This window comes from Stylophora pistillata, chromosome 4 (genome assembly GCF_964205215.1).
Source record: "Stylophora pistillata chromosome 4, jaStyPist1.2, whole genome shotgun sequence".
In the NCBI taxonomy this organism is placed as follows: Eukaryota; Metazoa; Cnidaria; class Anthozoa; order Scleractinia; family Pocilloporidae; genus Stylophora; species Stylophora pistillata.
Genome location: NC_142522.1, coordinates 886,860 through 903,131, shown reverse-complemented (window position 1 = coordinate 903,131; position 16,272 = coordinate 886,860). Strand labels below are relative to the sequence as shown.

The following is a 16,272-nucleotide window of genomic DNA, read 5'->3' as shown; positions in this document are numbered from 1 at the left end:
GTTTCCACCAATAAAATGATCAATATTTCTAAGAGCCTGGTCACCTCTCATTTTATTGACCATAATAGAAACTCGTTTCGCAAAGTAGTAATTTTGACAGAATTACTATTTTGCGAAATGGCGTTTTTTCGCCTTTATTTAGCAAATATGTCCTCTTCGTCCGAAACAAAATGTTTCCACCAATAAAATGATCAATATTTCTAAGAGCCTGGTCACCTCTCATTTTATTGACCATAACAGAACTCGTTTCGCAAAGTAGTAATTTTGACAGAATTACTAGAGATAGATAGATAGATAGTTTAGATAGATAGTTAGATAGTTTATTAGAATATCGAACATGGCAGTCCGTAGACTGAATTGCGTTACAATTACTAAGAACTAGGAATAAATAAATTCCAAATACAAATTGAAATTATAATAAAACCATAAATGTGAAAAACTCTCTATATATGACTATGTACAAACTAGTCTAAAAAAAAAAGTTTTATGTACACATACTTGGAATAAAAGTGTTCTTAAAACGATTTCTATGTGTACGGGGCATGGCATAAGCCCTGGACTGTTTTAGATCATATCTGTGTTCTCTCTTAGGAGGAAAGACAGGCACGAGTTTGTGATCCGGGCATGACGTGATAGACTCGAAAAGCTTGCTACACAGACCCACGCGTCTTGCGTGCAAGGTTACTAAGTCGAACCTGGCCAAACATTCGAAATATGACGCATAAGGACAAATGATGGAGAGCGCTCTCTTTTGTACTCGTTCAATGTCGTCACTAAGATACTGTGGAAGCGCGTGATGGAAAACTGGCGCACAGTACTCTAAAACAGATCTTATCACGGTGCAATAGAAATTTACAATGTCGCTCAGTGGAACGTTGGCGCGCTTTAGAAGAACAATAAAATAAAGGCGCTTGTTCGCTGTCTTAATGCACTCTGAGATATGTTCATTCCATTTTAAATCTGAGCTAATAGTGACTCCTAGGATTTTTACACTGTTTGATACTGATAGTGCCTTGCCATTAATCACAATTGGTGGAAAATTGTGAGTGTTCCTTTTAAAGTCAATGCGCATCTCCTTGCATTTATCCGCGTTCAGTTCCATCCTATTTTCGATCGACCACGCCTCAACAGCGGAAACTGCGCTTTGTACATCACTGGTCAAATCTCGCGGTATCGTTTGGGCGATAGTCGTGTCGTCTACATACTTCCGAGTGAGCGCGTCGACCTCAAGATCGTTGATCATTGATAAGAACAACCAGGGACCAAGCTTGGTCCCCTGTAGTACCCCGGCGGGGACTGAGCCTCACTCTGACCTGCAGTCTGATGACAACCTGACACGTTGTTTCCTGTCTGACAGAAAATCCAGCACCCAGACGCGAACCCACCGTGGCATGTCCAAGGCTTCGATCTTTCTGGCTAGCAAATTGTGATCAATAAGATCAAAAGCCTTACGATAGTCGAAAAATACCACTCTAACAGCTGCGCCTGTGGCCTCAGTGGCTTGTGACCAGTTATGTACCATGGAAATCAGAGCGTACAAGGGGGAGGATCTTGGAATACCGCCATATTGGTTCGGGTCTATAATCTGCAACACCGCTGGACTGACGTATCTGAGTACCACAAAATTTTCGGCAACCTTAGAGATAGCGGGCGTCAAGGAGATAGGACGCAGGTGCTTAGTAGCATCTACCACGGGTTTTTGCTTAGGGAGAGGCACCACGTCGGCAAGCTTCCAAGAGGCGGGAAGCCTTTGTTCTCTAAAGCTCGCGGTCAGTATAGATGTAATAGGCTGTGCGAGAATCACTGCATATTCCCTCAAAAGCCAGTTACCGATGTCGTCAGGTCCAACTGCCTTCCTCGGGTTTAGATTGGTTAGAGCGTGTAGGACATCAAATTCCGTAATTAAAGGCATATCGGAGTCCTCCACTACAGTAGGGACAGCGTATAGGGGTTGGTAATGCTTCATGGGTTCTAAGAACACAGCGTTGATGGCGTTAGCTAGTTCAACGTCACTTAGGCGATCAAAACTGTCCTCGAGCTGAAGGTTGGAAAGGAGACTTTCAGAAGATGACGCAGGATTCATACCGGCGATTCCTTTAACTGCGCTCCACCACTGCGAGGGCTTGATGTTCTTTAAAATATTCACTTTGCTTGCATAGTATTTACTGTGAAGTGACTTACGCGTGCGGTTGACGTCATTTCGATATCGCCGGTATTGATCCATGTCTCTATTGTGGAAGGCGTGTTGACGGAGCTTAATGAGGTTCTTGAACCGCTCAGTAACCCACGTGGGGTCGTTCAGGTGAAGTCTGACATGTACAACCGGCATTAAGTGGTCGAGACCAATTTTGATGAAATCCGTAAACAGCGCCAATTTAGCCTCGCAGTTGGATGCTTCGCTAACCACTGACCAGTCGATAAACGCGAGGAAACGCTCAAGCTCGGACGTGCGACTGGCCCGAGTGTCCCGCTTGGAAAGGGTTCCTCTACTTGGGCCTTCCCTTGGAGCACGAGTTGTTGGGTGCACGAAGACAACATTGGGATCCGATAAACCAAACGGCGGTAAAATCTGAACGGAATTTATATCGTGCAAATCTGGTTGGTCAGTGAAGACCAAGTCCAGGATCTGATCACCCCTAGTGGGCTTGTTGACCAATTGCCGCAGTCCGAATTGTGCAGCTAAACGATTCAACTTTAGCCGATTGAAATCGCCGCAGAGTAGAATCCCGCAACCTGGGAATTCTCCCTCAACAGTAGTCAAGGATGCTGATAGATAGTCCAACAAAGCAGTGTCTCTGGCGCTGTCGTTGAAGAACGGATGGTATATCGTGGCCGTGATAACGCAGGGTGTCCCGCGCGGGAGTCTTTTTGGTCTTAACCACGCCCAAAGAACTTCGTACTCAGGGTCTTGTAAGTGATCAAGAGATCTATACCTGATCGAGTCCACTATATTGACCCCAATCCCTCCGTGAATGTCCGTGGTGCGGTTTCTAGAGATAAACGAGTAACCGGGAATGTGGAGGTGGTTTTCGCTGATGGTGTCCCTCAACCACGTTTCGGTAATGAACCCTAAATTTGGTTTGTAGTCCAAGATGGTAGAACGAACTTCGTCGATCTTGGGCGCCAGAGACATTGTGTTTGCAAGTATCAAGCTCATACCAAACACGCTACGCGATTCAATGGGACGATCTGTGATGACTGGAAACGTATTGTCGTCAGTCCGAGAGTTTGAAGAGTTCTTTCCGTTCTCGGGCAACACCGGCGGAACGGAAGGGTTGTTTGTTTTGTTGGTTTGAAAGGTGTTACCTTGAATATTTAATAGGCTCGACGAGCGGTTATGCAAATTACTAGATTCGTGGTCCAGTGCAGCAATTTGGTCAGAACCCATCGAATCATCCTCATTTGGAGTTGGAGAGACGTTGGCACGGAATTGTCTTGCAGTTCCTAGGCACGATACACTGTTACCTCGCTTTCTGCGACCGCCACGGCAGCCCCGACGTGTGGATTTTGTGCGAGTGATACCGTGCTCAGTGAAGCGACGCCACAGGAGTGGACTCAATAAAGCCGGGGAAAACGACGATAACTGTTGAAGTATTGATCTTGAATACGTCAAAGCCATGTTTTTGGGTTTAGACTAGATTTGAAACTTAAAATATTAGTAAATCTCTCTAAAAAATAGAGGGAAAACATGGAGCGTGAAAGGTCGTGTGCTGCCAGCGAGGCGCTCTCCTAGGACCTACTATTTTGCGAAATGGCGTTTTTTCGCTTTTATTTAGAAAATATGTCCTCCTCGGCCGAAAAAAAATGTTTCTACTAATAAAATGATCAATATTTCTAAGAGCCTGGTCACCTCTCATTTCATTGACCAAAATAGAACTCGTTTCGCAAAGTAGTAATTTTGACAGAATTACTATTTCGCGAAATGGCGTTTTTTCGCCTTTATTTAGCAAATATGTCCTCTTCGACCGAAAAAAAATATGTCCACTAATAAAATGATCAATCTTTCTAAGAGCCTGGTCACCTCTCAATTTATTGACCATAATAGAAACCCGTTTCGCAAAGTAGTAATTTTGACAGAATTACTATTTTGCGAAATGGCGTTTTTTTCACCTTTATTTAGCAAATATGTCCTCTTTGCCCGAAACAAAATGAAAGACAACTACTTGTTTTTGTTCTCGATTGCTCTTTATTGGCTCGGAGTTTACTCTTTATTGTTGTTATAATTCTGTTTTCTATAATGCTCTGTATTCCTTGTATTTTGTTCTGTTCTATTTATGGTTGCCGCAACTCGATTTTATAGCTGACCAACAAGCCACATGCGTGACTGGCAATTCCAGCCGAACTCAATTAACGCTCGATGTTTGGTCAAACTGCTAGGAAAATACGTTATAAGGTGACCAGAGGTGACCAGGCTCTTAGAAATATTGATCATTTTATTAGTGGAAACATTTTGTTTCGGACGAAGAGGGCATATTTGCTAAATAAAGGCGAAAAAAGGCAATTTTGCAAAATTTCGTTTCGTTTCGTTTCGTTTCGTTTCGTTTCGCAAAATAGTGTAAGTCCTCTTCGTCCGACACGTTTCATTTTGTTTCGGGCAAAGAGGACATATTTGCTAAATAAAGGTGAAAAAAACGCCATTTCGCAAAATAGTAATTCTGTCAAAATTACTACTTTGCGAAACGAGTTCTATTATGGTCAATAAATTGAGAGGTGACCAGGCTCTTAGAAATATTGATCATTTTATTAGTGGACATATTTTGTTTCGGACGAAGAGGACATATTTGCTAAATAAAGGCGAAAAAACGCCATTTCGCAAAATAGTAATTCTGTCAAAATTACTACTTTGCGAAACGAGTTTTATTTTGGTCAATAAAATGAGAGGTGACCAGGCTCTTAGAAATATTGATCATTTTATTAGTGGACACATTTTGTTTCGGACGAGGAGGACATATTTGCTAAATAAAAGCGAGAAAACGCCATTTCGCAAAATAGTAATTCTGTCAAAATTACTACTTTGCGAAACGAGTTCTGTTATGGTCAATAAAATGAGAGGTGACCAGCCTCTTAGAAATATTGATCATTTTATTAGTGGACACATTTTGTTTCGGACGAGGAGGACATATTTGCTAAATAAAAGCGAAAAAACGCCATTTCGCAAAATAGTAATTCTATCAAAATTACTACTTTGCGAAACGAGCTCTGTTATTGTCAATAAAATGAGAGGTGACCAGGCTCTTAGAAATATTGATCATTTTATTGGTGGAAACATTTTGTTTCAGACGAAGAGGACATATTTGCTAAATGAAGGCGAAAAAACGCCATTTCACAAAATAGTAATTCTTTCAAAATATCTACTTTGCGAAACGAGTTCTATTTTAGTCAATAAAATGAGAGGTGACCAGGCTCTTAGAAATATTGATCATTTTATTAGTGGACACATTTTGTTTCGGACGAGGAGGACATATTTGCTAAATAAAAGCGAAAAAACGCCCTTTCGCAATATAGTAATTCTGTCAAAATTACTACTTTGCGAAACGAGTTCTGTTATGGTCAATAAAATGAGAGGTGACCAGGCTTTTAGAAATATTGATCATTTTATTGGTGGAAACATTTTGTTTCGGACGAAGAGGACATATTTGCCGAAAAAAGGTGAAAAAACGCCATTTCGCAAAATAGTAATTCTGTCAAAATTACTACTTTGCGAAACGAATTCTACTATGGTCAATAAAATGAGAGGTGACCAGGCTCTTAGAAATATTGATCATTTTATTAGTGAAAACATTTTGTTTCGGACGAAGAGGACATATTTGCTAAATAAAGGCGAAAAAACGCCATTTCGCAAAATTTCGTTTCGTTTCGTTTCGTTTCGCAAAATAGTACAATTTCGTTTCGTTTCGTTTCGTTTCGTTTCGCAAAATAGTATAAGCCCTAAATTTACCTTACCCTATCCCCTAAAAGCATACAAAATTGAAACCCAATCCACTTACAAGCCCCCATGCTCAAGAAAAAAAAGACAGTTGGTTAACATGTACAAGAATTAAAAGCATTGAAACGACGACAGTGATGCAACGCAATCAGACCTGCGCACACCACCAGATCGCAAATTGACTCTGTATTGCTAGAAGAAACTGTCAACCCAGGACAGTGCCACTTGAACCACACATCTGCCTCAGATCTCCTCAGCATGTTCCAAAAAATGTTTTTTTAAATGATTACAAAATTGATCGCTAATGCGAACTGGTTAGTCTCTCACACAGTCTTTACAAAGCTGCTTACAAAGGACTCCCTAGCTTTCAACTAAGTTATCATTTGTTTACATTTAGCATAGAATTTCCTAATTTACCAAAAGAGAGCAGAGATCTGTTTTCCAATTGTCATCTTCAGGTAATGCTTTCAGACAGGTTAAAACATTGATCTCAATGGTTGCCGCAAACAGTGAGATTAAAATTGAAGTTGGTAATTGCAGTTCTGGTGAATCAGCTGCTACTTTTGGATTAAAAATATAAAAAGCCGTCGCACAGAATATTGTGGGCCGGAAATTTTTTAGCAAATGTCATAATGGCACTAACTATCTATTTTCAGCTCGTCCCAAAGGACCCTTCAGATTAAGAATAATGCCACATGGTTTTTCAAAATTGTGTTTATTTTGAATTAAGAGAAATTCATTTTAAACCAGAATCTACAGAGAAAAACTTCACATTACTATATCATTGTGTTGGTGAGATGTCCGGCGTGTGTGTTAAAAGCAACTTGTTTTTTCGACTTATCAGGCAATTAAGCGCATAGACAAAGTGTGTGCTTTATTTTTAGACTGAAGGACGCGCTTAGACTAAAGGACGCGCTTCCATGGCGCGGAACTCTGATTGGCTAACCCCAAGTCACATGTCATCGCGGCTTCTTCATGTTCATTATCAACTTACTCTCTCAAAACTTGTTTATCCCTTCAGCAACCACCACTAGCCTCTGATTTGGGCAAGCGTCAAGGATGGATCCCTTAAAGGCAGAAGGTATCGCTTGGTGTAGCACCTTCCTATTGACATCCATTCTGATTGTCTTCGGTAACGGGGCTGTTATTCTCCTTTTTGCAATTAATAACAGACTCCGAAAAAAGAGTTTGTTTCTGGTGGTTAACATGTGTTCTGCCGACCTCATCTTGGGAGCTGTGTCTATACCTATTTACCTGACTAACGTCGGTTATCATTTTCAGCTTTGGGCGTCTCATCCATTTGGAATACATGCTTTTTTCGTTTTCTAGAGTATCTTCGACAACACTTTCTTGCAGGCCTCGTTAATTTCTGCAGTCTTCATATCCTGTGAGAGACTCTACGCCATACGATGGCCGTTTCAGCACCGAACACTGTCGATGCGAGCGTATCGCACTTTTATTAGTGTGGTGTGGGTGATAGCTCTTGTTGTTTCCCTTCTTTTGCTTGTTTTGAATCTCTTCGTTTCGTTTAAAACCACAGTGCTGGTTTGGACACCATATATCTTTACACTGATTTTCATTACATGCAGTTGTAACATCAGCATTTGGATGAAGTTTCGACATGGAGGAGTCGTCTCTCCTTGGAGGAGTCGTCTCTCCTTTACAAGAGACGCATCAACTTAAAAGGGACCTGCGCAATAAACAGTTGACAAAGACCTTGCTTTTAGTGTCATTTGTTAGTTTGCTATCATTTACTCCGTTATTTATTATGAACTTTTTGATAGGCGTGTTTCACCTTTCAATTCCATGGACGATTTATTTCCTTGCAACAGTTGTAAATTATTGCAATTCCTTCGCCAATCCAGTTGTATATGCATTACGAATTCCTGAGTTCAGAGAAGTCTTAGCTCTCTGCTGTCCACGATCAAGGAGGCAAGTTACAAGGAAAGTCAAATTTTGAATTCGAAGAGAAAAAATAAATATAGCGGCCGGTAGTCTGACGACGAGTAAAGAGCTAATGACACTACAAATCGATCACTACATGACCAACAACTAGACAAGGAGTTAAGGATACTGAACTCTAATGAATTGGACAGGGGTACTCTTTTCGCTGACTATTCAATGCAACAAAAAAAAAGATAGTAATAATAATTGAAAGTTGTCAATACTCTTTTTCAATAGAATTTAAAACTTAGCTTTGTTTTAGTGTTGATCTAAGAACTGGCCACCTCTGGAGCGAGTGTGGGAAGTTAGTTGTCCTTGCCTTAAATGACACGATTGAAGTTTGCCTTAAAAGGGAAAGACAATGTAAGAATTCAGAACAGATGAGTTCAGAACGGAAAGATGAAAGAGCCCAGAACGTGACTGAATGATTCTTACTCTGACTACAAAGACAAAGAGATTACGTCACGCTTTAGACAGTAGGCGTCTCTCACAATGCCATCTGACGATGTTCGTGTGTTTTCTCTCTGTCAAACGTTCCAAAGTGGACCTCCATCGTTCACAATCGCCACTGCCTGTCCCTATTTTCCGAACCTGAAAAGCCTTGCCAGTCAAGGTTTCATACTAACCTCTTCTAATGTGCCTGTGTCCTTGGCGTATCGAAATTTTATTACCGACTCACGTCAAAATCTTTTTTCTTGGAAAAGCATATGCGATCTGATATTAATTTTTTGTCAGCCATATGCATCTCAGCGGCATTGTTATTATTTTACCTCATTGTTTTTTCTTGTCGTTTGTTTCCTTAAACAGCAATTAGCTAGAAAAATAATTTAGTGCAACACTTCACAAATTGGAAGACGATCCGTTCTCTCTATAAGAATAAGTAACTCAGCATCGAAATTGCATATGAATCAAATGAAAGTATTGACAAGAATAATCTATATTACAATGCTTTTGAATTTATTGAAAAAAAATAACAGCTTTTTAGGAAGTGGCCACCTTTGGAGCGAGTGTGGGAAGTTAGTTGGCCTCACCGTAAGGTCTGACATGATTGAAATTCGCTAAAAAAGGCAGAAAACTTCAATGTAAGAATCCAGAATAAATGCAGTACATAAACGGAAATTTTATCGATGAGCAATAGAGACAATTAAAGTGTACCTACAAGACTCATAAAAAATTAAGGATACCAAACCATAGCTTTGATGTTACTACACAGCAGTTCGTGTAAGACAGTCCGAAAGAGATGAAGGCTGAGGGAAAAATTTAATACAGTGCTCGCATTTCGTATTTGGGAGTGCTTTTAAAAATGAATTTTTCGTCCTGTATTTGCTTCTGATTAATTACTTCGAGTTCGCTTCCAACAGGAAGTCTGTGTTCGAACAGCTCAGGTGCATCTGCCCGACTTAATGTCAAAAACGGACTCTTCATCATAAAAATTAGGACGACAGTTTCTTCCAACATCAAATATCCTTGTTTATTAAGAAATTACAATTCCTCACGTATCGGCAAGTATTTTTCCTTCTTGATCAGAGAAAGAAACTGGAATATCTCCACAAATATTCTCCAAGTTAAGACCTAGAGAAAAAGTCCTAAAAAGATAATGCAAGATTTGTACTGAACTTATACATGAGGAAAAAAAAACGCAATGAAACGGCAACGCGATAAAACAGATGGCTTCATGAGAAGGGTAGTGGTTAGGTGCGTTTTGGTATTAAAATTTGTTGACTTTGTACCCGTTTACTCCAAAAGAATATACCTTTTATCGATGACTATATGTGTATTTCAATTTTGAGGAAATGGACCCAGTTATTTTCTTTATTTCTTGAGGGTTTATAAAATGTTTCAATCGCGCAGTTAGCGGAGGCTGCTGGTCTGTTTGTTTATATTTCTTGAATCACCCATAGGCAGAAAGGTCTGAAATATATATGCGTTATCAACCAAGCATGAGGTCAAGATGGGTGGATATTGGCCGAGTTCTTCTTTTTTTTTTTTTTGCATTTTTACGGTCCATAAAAGGGCGAAAAAAGAACGAGGCTAATATCCAGCCATCTTGACCGAGCAAGCTTGGTGAATAACTGAAAGGATTTATTATATTGCAAAAAAATTTCGCTCTATTGACTTGTTTACTTCGAGAGCCAGGAAAGAAAGCCAACTGTATTTGTAGCACAATAAACTCACGAGAGTCGTTTATGCGCTGGATCAACGCGGGCGATCCCAAATTAAGCAAAGATGGGCCCATCTTGCGCGCTCGAGTAGTCAATCAGAACACAGGATTCGCTTCATCTTGCCTACGGGCGCTGCGAACGATGTGATAAATATATCTTATTAACCAAGCGCGAGGGCCGTACTGGGAGAATATCGGCCCGTGGTCTTGACAGTACGGACCGAGCGCAGCGAGGTCCGTACAAAAAAGACCGAGGGCCGATATTCTTCCAGTATGGTCCCGAGCAAGCTTGGTTAATAAGAGATTTATTATATGACTGAGGTTCAAAGGGACACAGGTGAGGTATCATTCGGGACCATTCGGGACAGTGCCCGGCCCAATACTGGAGAATATTGGACCGGCAATAGGGCATTTTGATTGGTTGATTTTAGTTATTGGCCCTCTGACTGCCCGAGTCGTGTAATAAGTACCGTTATTCATCTCTTCTGTTTATCAGGCTCTTGTGAAACGTTAACGAGACTTTGTTATAAAGTATGTAAATGTTACAGTTAAATAAACTACACAAAAGATATAGGCTGATAGTTTCGAAAGAAACTGTTGGGGGCTGCGTCGGTGGGAGTAACGAAATAATTTGGATATATCAACAAAGTTGAAGTGGTAAATTGGCCACCTTAACGATTACAAAAGCTGACGTTTCGAGCGTCAGCCCTTCGTCGGAGCGAAGGGCTAACGCTCTGAAGAAGGGCTAACGCTCGAAACGTCAGCTTTTGTAATCGTTACGGTGGCCAATTTACCACTTCAACTTTGTTGATATTGTTACGGTAACTGAGTACCGGCAGAAAGATAATAACCTCGCTATTTCCACGAAACACAATTTATTTAACTGTAACCAACGGGAAATAACTTAACACGAGCTAGCGACTACTCTTGGAACAATCCAACTAAAATTAACTATGTACTTCTCTACACTTATCTGACCACAAGCAAAGTACTGTCCTTCTCTTTTGCGAAATCTCCTGAAGACTTCCCAGTACCGCACTCCAAGGTAAACAACTCTGGACTTGACAGCAGAATGTCAGTATCACATCCGAACGGGAAAATCCCTTCACTTGTCACTTGTCACTCAATATCACTTAAAGATCACAAACAGGGAACGAAGTCCCAAATCACAGTCACAACCCGACTAGCGAGCTGCTTATATAAGCATCCGAAGAGAGTCTAGAAGTTTCCAAAAGTAACTATTTATAACCATTACAATAGTAACTATTTATAACTATTACAGTAAACTCTATTTTTAAACTGATGAGTCAGTTCTAGAAAATTCTTGAAACGACATACTGCGTGACATCGATTTTCGCGAATTTTCCAGACAATTCCGATCCTTGTAACAATATATCCAAATTATTACACAAAAGATAGTTCAGTATTTATTACAGCTCCAAGCCATTACTATAAAACAATAACTAGTGGTAATAGTTGCGAATATCTTGCGTTATTTCTATTGAACAACATAGAAAACTAAACTGACTGCTGGTTTAACTGATGTCATTAACAATTTGGTTTCAATTACATCTTGTTCACAAGCCAGTTCATGACTGAAATCATTTGTTACTTTCGTTATTTTCTTAATGTTAGTACACAATGTGTTCACGAATGGCTGTCTCCCGAAACAACTTGAATGCAGAGCTTTTCGAAACTCATGAATTCTTAATGCATAAACAGCTGGATTGATAAAAGAGTTAGAGTAGTTGAAAACGTTTGCCATGTGATAAAATTTCCGTTGTACAGGTAAAAAGCAGACATATATTAAGAAGTTATTACAACTAAAGGTAACCATGCCAGCAAAGTACGGCCAGAGACAAATAACAATGTCTTTGTCAAGCGCTTGTCTGTTTTGCTGATGTGAAACGGCGACACTTCCACTTCGCAACTTTTTCCAAACATTAATATTACAGCTACACATGATTAACATGAGGATTAAAATAAATGACCCTCAGAGAAATATCGTGTTCCTGGAAGAAAATATTAAATCTGACCCAGTCCAAATCGCAGAGTTAAGGAGAGCGAGGAGCCACACGACGAAAATAACAATGCCGTACGCTCGCCTGGATAAAGTTCGGTGCTTAAATGGCCAGTGAATGGCGTAAAATCTCTCGCAGGATATGAAGACAGCAGAAATAATCGAGGCTTGCGAAAAGAATCAACAGTTAGGAAGATAATTAAGAAAGGCTGGTTTTCGTCTAAGTCCCCATTCCGACTGGTCCAAAGGCTAAAATCGAAGCCGACATCGTAAGTGTATATATGTAAACTCACGGCTCTCAACAACAGGTCAGCAAACGCCATGTTGACGGGTGGAGAGAGATTTTCCTTGCGAATACTTTTGTTCTTCACATAAAGGGTTATTGTGAGTAAGTTTCCCGAGACAACTAAAACAGAGATGAACATAAAAGCACTACACAGTGCGATGCCTTCCGTCTTGGAGGGAAAATCTTTTGATGAATTAAGATCTTCTCTTACGCTTACGTTAGCAGCGGATCTATCGTTCATTGCAGGGTTTCTGACAAGATGACGACACTGAGGAAGCGGGGAGAAAAATTTCCTCTTAAATGGGTGGAAGTCGAATGATCAGTGTAGAAACCGAGTCGTAGCAGATGTTGTGTTTCCCAGTAAACCGACCAATAGTAACACATTAGCTCCAATGTTAATTTTTTTTCCTTTTTTGTTTTGTTTTGTTTTGTTTTGTCTTTTCTTACGCGATGAAATGTTCCCCTTTCACCGGAGGAAAGGCCAAAAGAAACGTCACGGTTGCCATCATGGCTTTCTCTGAAAATAGGCCATAATTGAGAGCTTAGGTCGCGCTGTAACTTTGGCAATTCTGCAGTACAATAGTCCGCAGCTTTGATGTTACTGTGCGGCATGCAGTTCTGTGTGAGACATTCCGTTAGAGGCGAAGGTTTGGAGACAAATTGCACTGCTGTTCACATTCAAAGTAGATCATATGTGTACTTAAATAGAACTTATTGTTCTTGTCATCTTACATTTGCTTCTAGTAAATTACTCAGTTCGTGATCGTTCCTCACGGGAGATCTTTTTCCAAACTAGTCTGTCCGACTTGATGTCCGAAAGAGAGTTATTATAATTATACCAATTACCTGAGAAAATTTCCTCCAACGTCAAACGTTCTTGTTTAATAAGAATTGCAAGTCGTCACGTATCAGGAAGTCTTTTTCCGTGTCAATCAGAAGTCAATAAAAAGAACTGGAATATCCCAACAAAATATTCTCAAATTTAAAGAATTCGGAAAAAAAAAGCATGTTTTCATATCAAGTGATCCAAGGGAAAATCAGGAGGCTTAATGGGAGGAGCAGTAGTTAAGAGCCTTCTATTCTGAAAATTTGTTCTTACTGTACCCATTTAATCAAAAGTTAATACCTTCAAACGATGCCTATACTTTATGTATTTAAATTTTGAGAACTTGTACACGATTACATGAGTAGTTTTCGTTGTTTCCTCAGGTTTTATGAAACGTCTCAATCGCGCGCCCAGCTGAGGAAAGTTCTGAGTTATTTTTACTCCGAGTGCCGAACAAATTTAACCGGCAATGATTGTAATATCCAGGCAGTTCTTGCCTTATCATTATCCATCGGTTTGTTTATTTGGGCACATCAACAGACAAGTCTAATTTACCTACCTTTAATTTCTCTTTTGTCGATCAGGCTGTTGTCAAACGTTAACCTGATGTAGTTATTAGAAATGTTAATTTTTTGAGAAGTAACAGACAGGTATTGATAGCTCCAAATTATAATTATAAAACATCAAGTGGTGATAATATATATGGTTTTAGTTATCCTGCGTCATTCACATTGAATTGCAAATATAAAACTAAACTGCTGACAGAACGGATGTCATTCAGTTACAACTTGTTTACACGCTAGTGATGACTGACATCAGTTTTTCCTGTCCTCTGGTGGCTCTCTTTCGAAACAACATGAATGCTTGTCGAAACTCAGTGATTTTTAATGTATAAACAACTGCATTGACAAAAGAGTTAAAGTAGTTGAAAAGGTTTACCACGTAATTGAACTTCCAATTTGAAGGTAACGAAACGTCTATTAAGAAGGGAATTGCAACTAAAGGCATCCAAGCCAGCAAAGTAAGGCCAGATATAAATAGCAATGTCCTTGTCAAGCGCTTGTTTTGCCTGTCTCCGTTTTGTTGACGCGAGGCGGACGCACTTCCATTTTTAAATTCTCTCCAGATACTAAGGTTGCATCCACACACGGTCAGTATGAGAATCAAAGTGTGTAGTCCCCAAAAAACTGTGGTGTATTTGACAGAAAGTTGTTCTAATCCAATACAGATCGCTGAGATTATGAGAGCGAGTATCCACACTGTTAAAATAGCGACGCAGTATGTTCGCGTTGATAATGTTCGGTGTTTAAACGGCCAATTTATGGCGTGAAATCTCTCACAGGATATGAAGGCTGCAGAAATAAGTGAGGCTTGCACTACGAATGTATCAGCGGTTCGGAAGATAACATAAAGTGGTTTGTTAATTTCGAAGCCCACCGTCACGTTCCACAGCTGGAAATCGATGCCGAGGTGGTAAATGTACATGGGTAAACCCAAAGCCCCTAACAACAGGTCAGCAAACGCCATGTTGATGGGTAGAAAGAAATGTTTCTTGCGAATGTTTTTGTTCTTCACAAAAAGAATGATGGTTAGTAAGTTTCCCGAGACAACTAAAACAAATGTCAACATGAAAGCACTACACAGTGCGATGCCTTCCGCCTTGACAGGAACATCCTTTGATGAATTGAGATCTTCTGTTAAGTTGTTGTTAGGAGCGGATGTATTCTTCATTGCGAAGACGATAAAACTGAGGGAAAGGAAGAGAAGTGCCGTCATAAATTGATGGAAGTCGGATGATGTGTAGAAACCAAGTTGCAGCAGATGTTTTTGCTTCCCTGTACTGACTATGACTACATTAGGGTGTCCCGAAAACGCTGACCCCCAGTCCATCTACCCCCCCTACAGACCTGGTCCACGGACCCCTGTACGGATGTAGCGTTGCAGTTGTGTCTTCCGTTGCAGTTATGTCCTCACAACTAATAACTACGGTGGCCCAGAAGGCTCAACGCAAACAAAAAATATACTGCCGCAAATAAAAAATATACTGCAGCAAATAAAAAAATACTGCAGCAAATAAAAAATATACTGTAGCAACTAAAAAATATACTGCAGCAAGTAAAAAAATCAAAACGCAAAGAAAAAAAGTACCGCAGCAAATACAAAATGCAACGCAAACAAAAAATACTGCAGCAAATAAGATATGCAACGCAAACAAAAAAAAAGAAAACGAAAACAAAAAAAATTGGAACGCAACGCTAAGGAAGACTGGGTAATAGTTCTTAGTTTCCCGCAAACACTCGTTCTATCCTTTGCTTGTTCACCTCTCCGAAACCATGTTTTGCAGCGAACTTATGACAGTACCATGCTGCTCCTTTAAAAAATCGATAATAACTCTATTTTCATACCCTTGATGAAAGTAATCTTCTATAATCCTACGCAGATCGCTTTCGTCCATAGCCAAAAGCGAGTTCCAGTTCATGCTATTTTGGCGGGAAACTAAGAATTATTACCCAGTCTTCCTTAGCGTTGCGTTCCAATTTTTTTTTGTGAAATGTTCAGCAGGCAACCGTGGACGATACTCCTACTCTTGTACGTTGGTTCAGCGATGATCTGATCGACCCAAAATAACGAATATGAAATATAAATATAGAGGCAAGACCGATACAACGTAGATAAGTAAATTTTAAGACGGAGCACTATATTTCGGCTGGCCAAACCAGCCTTCTTCAGGTGCAGTGGGAATTGACAGAGAATTGGGGTGATACTTCATAGATAGCTGTATGATGTAACAGCGGAAATATGTAAAACTAATTTGATTGACAATGAGTTAACAAAAAAAATAGAAATAGTGAGCAAAAATGGAAATGAAGTAAGGTAAATTGGATAAATAACTAGAAACTAATAAATTTCATCGCGAGCGTTAAGAAATGTATTAGTTTCTTGTTATTTATCCAATTTACCTTACTTCATTTCTATTTTTGCTCACTATTTCTATTTTTATTGTTATCTCATTGTCAATCAAATTAGTTTTACATATTTCCGCTGTTACATCATACAGCTATCTATGAAGCATCACCCTAATCATAGTTTAATTCCCACTGCACCTGAA

At 39.8% G+C, this 16,272-nt stretch overlaps 1 protein-coding gene, 1 long non-coding RNA gene and 1 pseudogene across 2 annotated transcripts; 1 reads left to right on the top strand and 2 right to left on the bottom strand.

Annotated features, from left to right (window-relative positions):
- Window positions 1–1,303: 1,303 nt before the first annotated feature.
- LOC148731974 (uncharacterized) lies at window positions 1,304–3,619 on the bottom strand. Its single transcript, XM_088756468.1, has one exon. It carries the CDS (start codon window positions 3,617–3,619, stop codon window positions 1,304–1,306), a length of 2,316 nt encoding a protein of 771 aa, XP_088612594.1.
- A 3,327-nt stretch (window positions 3,620–6,946) lies between these two features.
- On the top strand, window positions 6,947–8,331 carry LOC148731973 (adenosine receptor A3-like; annotated as a pseudogene).
- Window positions 8,332–8,806: 475 nt separating this feature from the next.
- Window positions 8,807–13,453, bottom strand: LOC148731972 (uncharacterized). Its single transcript, XR_016000637.1, has 2 exons — window positions 10,991–13,453; window positions 8,807–10,164 (listed from the first exon to the last, which is right to left on the bottom strand). It is a non-coding gene; the product is annotated as an uncharacterized LOC148731972 (long non-coding RNA).
- Window positions 13,454–16,272: the final 2,819 nt, after the last annotated feature.